Source organism: Pteropus alecto, unplaced genomic scaffold (genome assembly GCF_000325575.1).
Source record: "Pteropus alecto unplaced genomic scaffold, ASM32557v1 scaffold75, whole genome shotgun sequence".
Taxonomy (NCBI): domain Eukaryota; kingdom Metazoa; phylum Chordata; class Mammalia; order Chiroptera; family Pteropodidae; genus Pteropus; species Pteropus alecto.
In genome coordinates, this window is record NW_006440638.1 from 2,659,578 (window position 1) to 2,669,474 (window position 9,897).

General features: G+C 33.7%; 1 protein-coding gene across 1 annotated transcript in view; it reads right to left on the reverse strand.

Annotated features, from left to right (window-relative positions):
• The window catches only part of SLC9A9 (solute carrier family 9 member A9), a 496,385-nt gene that overhangs the window by 366,843 nt on the left and 119,645 nt on the right, over positions 1–9,897 (reverse strand). Inside the window, exon 5 of the mRNA XM_015593644.2 lies at positions 5,297–5,412. Coding sequence (XP_015449130.2) covers positions 5,297–5,412 — 116 coding nt within the window. The remainder of the gene's footprint in view (positions 1–5,296; positions 5,413–9,897) is intronic.

Below are 9,897 nucleotides of genomic sequence, written 5' to 3' on the forward strand. Positions count from 1 at the left end.
TCACAAAGGATATTTTTTGTTTTAGTTGAATATATCTTTTTCGGAGGACAAAAACTAATATTTCCACTCAGCTATGTGCTGGAAATTCAGCTATGTGCAGGGAGTTCCATGCTCACCTTGAGTCACTGTCCCTTCTGGGACCATGAGATCCCTTATCAAGCTGAGGGTGATCTGGGATAGTCAACTGCTTCACAGTTCATACTTAAGAAGAGATTCTCTTTCATGCTCCACACTTCACTCTAGCAGTTTCTTCCATAATTTTGTTAATTCACTAATTTAAAAAAGTATTAATTGAAAACATACTATTCTAGATACTAGAAATATGAGTGAAAAGAAAGGGGGAAGACAGAAAAATTAGAAAAAAATCTCCTCCTTCACAGAAATAAGGAAATAAATAAGTAGACCTATAGTGATAAGTACTGTAGAAGTAAGACAAGACAAGGGGATGGGAAGCACCTTGATTTGGGGGTGACTGTGTGTGGGGAGGAAAGGTACAGTTTTGGACAGGATTAGTAGGAAAGGTCTCTTTGACATGACAATTGAGCCAAAACCAGAGGAAGAAGAGGAGGGAGGGAAAACAGATGCAAATGCCCTGGGGCAGCAACAAGATTGGTGTGTTCAAGGAACATTTCTGGGATTCCCAGAAATGGAAATCTTTATACACTTGAAGCATTTTTATACACTTGAAGAAAGACCTCTCCCTTTATCTCACCTATCCCTAGAAAGGGACATTTCAGACTTATTAATAAAAATCATTATCTTAATCTATTTTTATCAATCTGGGACCCAAGTCAGAAATAGGAGGATTGCATGAGATCAGAGGGCTCCCTTATGGCCTTTGGCTATTTGTAAAATGAAGGATATTAACTAAAGCATCTATTTCAAGTCATTGGGGCTTTTACTCTATTGTCATTTTGTTGCTCTTTTCTTTCCCTCTCCCATCCCCCTACTTTCCCTTATGTAAACACACCTGAAAGTGAGCGGGCTCATTGATCAAGCCCTCTAAGTACTTCTTTCTTCCTCTATCCTGTCATTTAGCACACACAGTTTCTTTAGGGGGTGGGGGTCTGCCTTTAGCTATCCACTCTGTGTTAAGTGCTGCCAGTGACCTTCACATCATTAGCAAGATCTTCGTCAGTGAGGAAGGGAGGATATTAAATCAATTAAATAATAGTCAAACCATTCTAACGACGTAAATTGAAAATTGCTTGAGGAGAGTCCAAAACATGTAGAATTAGATTCAAGTCTAAAAGTGTTATCTATAAAAGAAAAATATGAATAGTTAATAACACCTAGCTAATATTTAGCTAAGGCTAAATGGGAAAGAACTTAAAGAAGGCCAAGACAAAGCAGACCTCGAGAACATAGGTTCTCTTTTATAAATCGGTGAGTCAAAATAATTTAGGCAATAAATGAATAATTGTGGGATAAGATTAACTAGGTGTTTTAAGGTTGCTGAAGATCTTAAATTGCACCAATTTAGCAGAGAGTAGGTTCAGCATGTTTTAATATAGCAATTAGCTCCCAGCAAATGAAGGGAGCTTAAGTATTCCTGTTCATGTATAAGTCTCTGCCATGTGAGATCATCTCTAACATTTGCCGAGTTGGGATTAGAACCACAAGGCTTTGGATTGAAAAGGAATTTTCTTCATCTGTAAAATGAAGGGGTTGGAAGAATTGAGATTAAATATCTTTCACTTCCAAGAACCCATAAAATCTAGAGAGGCTAAGGTTGGTTCCCAAAGCTGCACAGCTGGTCTGTGCCAGACTTGGAAAGTGGACTTGGTTCCCAGGATTCTCTTTACGCTGTAAGTCAATTCCGCATTTTCAAAAAATTCAGTCAGCTCAGTCATTTGACACAATGTAGATAAATAACCATCCTACTGGGTTGGATTTTTTTCTCCATTTTAATCAGTTTTCATGTCATGTAAATATAACCTCAGGGATATCACTAGCTAAAAAAGGAGCAAAGCTTGAACACAATTGTGCTTGGAGCCAGCTGCATGACTTAGTAGAACACAACAAACTTGGCCTTTAGCATTGGGACCAGGAAACATTGGATTCAATGCTTTCAACGTGCAGATTTGTGCAGCAGTGACATGAAATGAGACCTGACCATGAAAAGCAAAATGCCCATATATGGATAAAAATATAAAATTGTGACAAAATTCTGCATTATCAAGACTATGAAGAACAAGTATTGTCATACATTTCTGGTATAAACACAAAGTGGTGCAAACTTGTAGAGAGGAATTTAGCAACTAAGAGAATTACAAAGACGTTTACTTTTTAAACTGTTTCTAGAAATCTAGTCCAAAGAAATAATAGCAAAATGTGAAAAGCTATTAATTTCAAGGTTATTAATTTCAATACCATTTATAATTGCAAAAGATGAGAAAGAACACAAATGTCCATCAAAAGATGACTGGTTGAATTGACTATGGGGTACTCTGCAGCTATAAAAGAGAATGAGAAAGATCTGTAAATAGTGCTATGAAGTAAGTACTTTCCAAAATACTATAAATTAAAAGACAGTAAGGTGAAGAAGTAGCATATAGTAGAGTATGTGAACGTTTGTGAATTTGCTTTGACTTAAAAGTAGAAAGGTAACTAAAAACCAACAAAAATGGTGAAAAATTAGGGTCAAGGGGACAAGGATAGAAGCTAGATTTTTCTTGTTTTGCTCTATGGTTTTCATTTTAGAATTCTGTCGATATTTAATATAATTTTAAAACAAAAATTAAAAACAAATGAAACAAATGAATTGTATATTGACTTGTGACTTAACTACACAGAGAAATTATTTCAAGAGCTCTTAAAACAGAGTAATTTTTAACTGTTTATCTCTAGTGGAATATATCCAAAAGTTAAAAAGAATCACAACAAAATCCTAAGCAATTTTCAATAATCATAATTTTAGTAATCATATGTGTATTATAATTTTGAAAATATATACTTTAAACAAAAAATAAATTATTTTAATGTAATAGGGAGACAAAAAATAAGCAGAAAAAAATTAAAATGCAAATAAAAATTCAAAGCAGTTAAGTAAATTTGAATTAAAAATATTAATATGAATGTATGATATTATTTGTCCTTCAAAAAAAATAAAAATATTTAGAAACAGTGACCAAACCAGTAGCAATGAAAACCCCTGGTGCCCAAACTTTGATCTATAAATATATTTCCATATTAGAAAGAACCAAGGCTTCTTGGAGAAATGGCTGGAACCAAGCCAGGGTAGAGAAGACAAACAAGATAAGATTGGAACCTGTAGTCCTACCCAAAACAAAAAACCTGTGAAAGACCATTGGATTCATGACAAAAGTATATAGGAGAAATCTGAAGGGACTCCCAGTTATCAACAATAGAATATTTTGATCACCGAAAGAAAATGACAGCAGTAGATTGAAATATATCAACTATGTTCAAACTCATGTGTTAATATGACACTTAAAAACTTTCTTTGGTCATATGTGGAAGATCCTGGAGAAAGAACTTATTTCAAAAGAAAAAAAAGAAAATTAGTAAATAAAGGAAAAGAATTAGTAAATAAAGGAAAAGAATCAAATGCATTTTTTCAAATGCTATCATGAGTACTCAAATAATTGATCTGGAAAACTATTTCTTTATGGGAGAGTACCAGTTAATAAATGCAAAAGGTAGGACAGAAGTAGCATATCACTAGTTTGTAAGCCCTAATAAATACTGAAATTAGCAATAACCATCAATGGGAACTAAAGCCAGTAGCTGAAATGTGGAACTCTAAAATGTAAAGCTTCTCAAACTTTAATGTGCATATGAATCACTTGAGGATATTTTTAAATTCAAGAATCTGATTCAATAGGCCTGAGGTTGAGCCTGAGAGTCTAAATTTATAACAAGCCACCACAGGGTGCCAATACTGCTGGCCAGAGGGTCGTTCTAAGAAAGAGAAAAGTAGTCCTTTGACATTTGGGAGCTGGCCTGGTACTGTCAGACTGTCCTTAGTGTTCTCTTGTTGAACATAAATAGTTTCACAGAACAAAATCAGAAAAAGTCATTCTGTGACCATCATGGATCAAGACAAAAACAAGACTACTATGTAATCAAGTCTAAACACAAATAATGAACACTGTCCGAAGCACAAAACTGACCAAACCCCACCCCTCATCTTGACTATATAAATGGCCACTGCTTCTTCCCTAGTTGTAGCTTTAGGCTCAATCCAGTCTTCTTTCCTTCTAAGAAAGATTTACTAAAATTCCCAATTACTTCTGTTTCCTGACAGCATCTAATCTGAAGCAAAGACCCAATTCCTTAAACCCTCCCTAAAATCACCAAACACAAGCCCAAGTCCTATAATGAGTCCCTTCTAACACCTTTTGAGAGCATTCTCTCTCATTACAACAAGTAATAAACACATCTTGTTCAACTACAGGTGTGTTTGGTGGTCTTTGTTGGAGTAGCAATTCAATAGTGAAGTGGATCAGTCTAACAGCTGAATCACTAATTACTGTGTGCTTCCTGACGTGATGCTATAGAAATTTGCAGCACCACCTATAGAGTATTCGTGCCAAAAAAGACAAACCTGAATCTAATTAAGCCTCTAGATTTAACCATCAGTTTATAAGAAATACAAGGGATAGAGAAACAAATGAGGAAACATTCAATTCTATCTCAAGACAAATTTCCTTTTTTTCATCAAATAAATGACAAGACAAAAAGAAGATGGAGGGAGAACATATAGATTAAAAGAGACTCAACACTCATATCAATCAGATGTAAAATGGAACCCTCGTTTGGGTGTTAATTTGTACAAGCTACTACACAAACTAATAATTATAATGACAAAAAGGGAGTGTAGGTGGATATAGATAAAAACATTGGCCATATTTGATAATTGCTGAAGGTATATTACAACATTTTGACTCTCCTTACTCTTAATATGTTTGAAAAATTCCATAGTAAACAATTTTTTAAAAATACTTTTACTATTTCATTCAATAGATCATTTTTGAAAAAAGTTAAATATAAAAAATTAAAGACTGTATCTCAAAATGGATATATATTCTAGAGAAATAAACTATGATAAATTTTAAAGAGTCTTTCCCACTACTGAAATGACTTTCAGATTCATTTTTTGAGTTATTAGAATATTCACCTGTTTCTTTTCTTTTTTATCACTAACAGATGTGTCAACTTCAAGTGAAGAGGAATAAAGAATTATTATGTAGACTTGGATGATGATCTTAGAGAAACATTCAATTTAAATGTTTGAATCTTATAGCGAAGAAAACGTTATTTGAGCAATTACCTGGATCTGTAGCAGACATCAGTGAACCAAAAAACAAACAGTCGGTGAAATGGAAGTCTCCGTTTTTCAACTGGCCAACGTATACCATAGACTTCACAAAGCCATACATAATTAACCTGTTGAAGAGAAAAGATCTTCAAACATCAGGTTGAATTCTATACAAACTCATGCCATGATAGCTAACATTTAATGTGTTTCCTAAATAAGCATCATACACAAATTACATCATTTTGCCAATTCATGGCTATGCTAGCTCTCAGTACACTATCTAAATCTCTTGACTATGAAAGACATTTTTACCAAATATCGCAACTCATTCATCTGGAAAAATGTAACGAAACATTTTATGGTATATTTCAATGAAAACAAGATAAATCTCAAGGATATAAAAATAATCTGTCAAGTATGGCATAGCAAATCATGCTTACAAGTACAGCGGCTTGGCTGACATCTGTAAATGGATTGCTTTTCGGTTTTCATCATTGTTTTGTCTGCCAGGCATGTCTAGAAAGGTTTAAATTTCTAGTCTGTCACTGTGATGAGAAGGGTATTGGCCACTCACAGGGGACCTATTCAACCAGTTATTTTATAGTAGATGAATCTCTACTACTGCTGGTGTCAGGATACTTCGACAATGGGTGGAGAATCACTGTTAGATTAGAGCACCTGTAACTTCAACACATTGTTAAAAATGAATCCTGAAATAGTTATGTTTTGATCCTGCAAGGAAAGCTGTTTTTTTTTTTCTTTTTTCTTTTTCATGAGATTATTAGGTTTATGAACTTACCAAACCTACTCCATGGAATGCAAAGTGTCTCTTTTGGTCATCATTTGCCACCCTATGGCTTTAAATTATACTTAATTATTTAACTGACTGGCTAATTTTGATAAAATCCTAGCAGAGGAAACACAGAGATTGGTGAATTAGGTCACAGTAAAATCACTATAAGTGACTGCAAGAATCCTTAGAAACTATAGCCCCTCAGAGCAATAAGCGAATGTTTAAATATTCACATGAATTTAAAGTTAGTTTCTTAAAAAACATTCTAAGATTGTGAGCATGGCTAAAAAGGCTAGAAGTGAGATATTAGAAATTATAATGTCAAGGGGAATGTAGATATTTCAACTTCTGTTAAGAAAAATTTCTCTATGAAAGCATGTTTCAGGTATACCTGTATTTAAATTCAGATTCTAGCACCCACTAGCTATATGTTGTTAAGGTATTACTAAAACTTTTTGAGCCTCAATATCCTTATTCATGAAGTAGAAAAAATAATAGTTACCCCATAGAGTTGTTTTAAATATTATCTAAGATAATATACATTTGGTTTCTGGTACATAAATAAATTTTAAATGAGGTTATTGTTACTGGTAAAAATAATTATCAAAATAGGTAATATTTACTTATTATTTCTACTTCTCCGTATGTTTTAACTCATTAAATACACACATTGATCCTATAAACTAGATACTTTTTGTATTTTGCTGATGAGAAAACTGAACATGGTGTGATCAAGTAACAAGCTCTAGATGACACAGCGAGTAACTTGTGAAACCCAGATTTGAACTTCAGGGAATTGACTCCAGAGCCCAGACTTTTAACGCCTATGTCATATTCCCTAGATGAATAGTTCTATATTTTATATTATCTCATAGGATATACTCACAACTACCCCATTAGGTGGTTACTCTAGGTAGCACAAATAAGCAGCAATGGAGTGTACCTAAGAACTTGGAAATAATACTACTCTTTGTGTTGAACCATTGAGACAACAATTAGTGAGTGTGAGCAGAGACATTGCTGTGGAGAGTGTAGGGGAGGCTGAATCTTAACTAGGCTAAAAGTACTGACATATCTGAAAGACTATGCCATGGGACACAGCAATGTTTGCTGGGAAGAGGCAAATCCAAGTGGCCTCAATCATGGCAGCTCATCCACTCTTATCTTGAGGAGGGTCTGCTGGTTACCAGGGTGTGCAGCTTCTTGACAGGTGTAGGGTAGCTTATTCAGCTTATTTGTTCATTCAATAGACATTACTATTGAACCCCTACTATACTTCAAGCTCAATGCCTTAGATACATCCATGACAAAAACAAAGATCTCTGTTTGAATTTTAGCAAGACAGACAGAAATAAAAAAAATAATAATAATAAATTTGAATTTTATCTGTTACCTACACCACTCTCTGAATTATAATCTACAGGTCTGATTAATACTGGGACATTTTGGCCAGTCATGACATTACCACTAAATTGCTCTCAGACAGTCATCCCTTCATCCTCTTCTAATGTTAGCCCAACGTCACCAGTCTTTTCTTATTTGAGCTATTTTTAAATATTAAGCATCAACAGACTCTGGAATCAATATAAACTTTATGACCTGTGACTGTGTTTTTTTAATTCTCTACTCATTAGTTAATTTTACAGGTTAGGAATCCGAAGCTCAGAATTAAAATGACTTGCTCCATTTTGCATAGAAGCATTAGACTAAGATAAAAAACATATATGCAATATAGTACCCAGGCTTGGCAAGTTATATGGAAACTATAAGTCTTATGTACTATTGATGAAAATAAAATTAATGGTTTCCTATGCATTTATAACAAAAGTAATCAAACACGAACCAAAAGGTGTATATTCGGATTATTTCTAATTACTATTATTTATGAGTGAAAAATTCAAAGCAATTTAATGTTCAATGAATAAATTATAGAACAATTATATGATGGACTAATATGCAATTATTAATTCTGTATACAAGACTATACATTGTATGCAGACAAGTAAATTGATAAAGCAAATTATTGACTGGTAGTAAATGATAATTTCTAATTTTACAAAAATTAAACATGCCTAGACATTCACATAAACAGGAAAAGACCAGAAGCATGTAGTCTAGGATGCTAATAGTGGTTACATAATGAAACTAAATGTGATTGTTTTTTTTTTTTTTGGTTTTCTTCATTTTTCTAGTTATTCTTAGATAACAGTCATAACAAAAACAAATAACAATGTACATTAGTGAGTGCTATTATGTGACATAATAGAAATTCAATGTATCATTTAGCTCTCAGAATTCTGAGTTATGTTCTTTTTACAAATGAGAAAATTAGGACTCAGAGATATTAAGTAATTTGCATAAGGTCACAGAAGTTAGCTTGTGACAGAGCTAGATTTGAAACCAGGAAGTTAGATGTCAAAGCCTACACTATTAACCAACAACTCTATAAAACTTTTAAATGGCTTTGAAATCAGGAGAAACACATGTGCATGTACACACACACACACACACACACACACACACAAGCAAAGAAATTTTTTTTTAAAAGAAAGTTAATTATTTATTTACTCCAAATCAACTCCTGGACATAAAATAATTATAATTCCAAAATCCCAATAGTTTCTTTGAGATAATACCAAAAAACTAAACAAAACAAACAACCCCCCCCCACACAAAAGCTAGGTTTAGTACAAGCTCAATATGGTCATTATTGACAAAGGTCATTATCACCAGTAATTATAATAAGGCAATAATTAGCATGTATCTACTATGCCCAGTCACTCTTTTATAAGTTGTAGCTATTGTCATTGTTGCTAATAAAAACTAGTTATAATAATATCAACTCAGAGGCTAAAAAAATAAACTCATTAGCAACCATCATATTCTCAAAGAGTGGTGTATTCTATCAGTACTTCACAGAAAGTATTTCTTGAGGATGCAGGAAAGATATGGTTTGATGGGGAGAGGGAATTCAGTGAAGTCCAATGCATGCAGTGCTGTGAAGATGGCAGACCTCAGCGAAATGTCCTCCAGGGGTCAATCTATGGTGAGTGACAGCCCAGGTTACAGGGTTAGGTAGAAGCAGAACTGCCTCATAAAAAGTAAAATCGATTGTTGATATCATTGATTTTAATTAATACTCACTATTCTTTATTAGTACTATTCTTTGAAAAGCAGAGTACTGTTGCCATGGAGGATTCGAGGGTGGAAATTCATGACCTGCCTTCAAAGAATAGAGCATTGCAGGATGGCAGTCATGTTACCTACACTAATAGAAGGCATTGTGTAAAAGGGAATTTAGGGACGTGTCCAACACAATGTTCCACATTCTCACTTTATGGAGGGTTTATGATGCATGTAGTGATTTTCAATTTTATGAGCTTGTTTCACACTATTAAATCTCCACACCTAAAGGCATGTTGTAAAAATGTTTCAAAACAAAAAGTTTCGGAAGGCTCAATTGCTTGGATAATTTTTAAGTATGTCATTTTAATCTCTCTCAGTATTTTTTAAAAAAGAAGTGCATCTTCTTTTTAAAAAATAGCCTTGATCAAGCTATGAATAGAAGTACTTTTTGAATTGCCAGAGATAAGCAAGGAGAGTTGTTATCAGTTTCGAGACATGGCTGTGTGGACTAGTCCAGTTAACTGTTAGAAGAGTCTTATATCTGCCTATGAAAGCATGTGAAACAAGTCACTATGTGGAGCTCAATAGTGGAAAAAAACCCAGAACCAATAGATTCTAGAAGCAATATTGTTACAGTCTGCATCTAGATTTCTGACTTCTATACCCAAATATTTTCCTCTGGATAAATATCTTT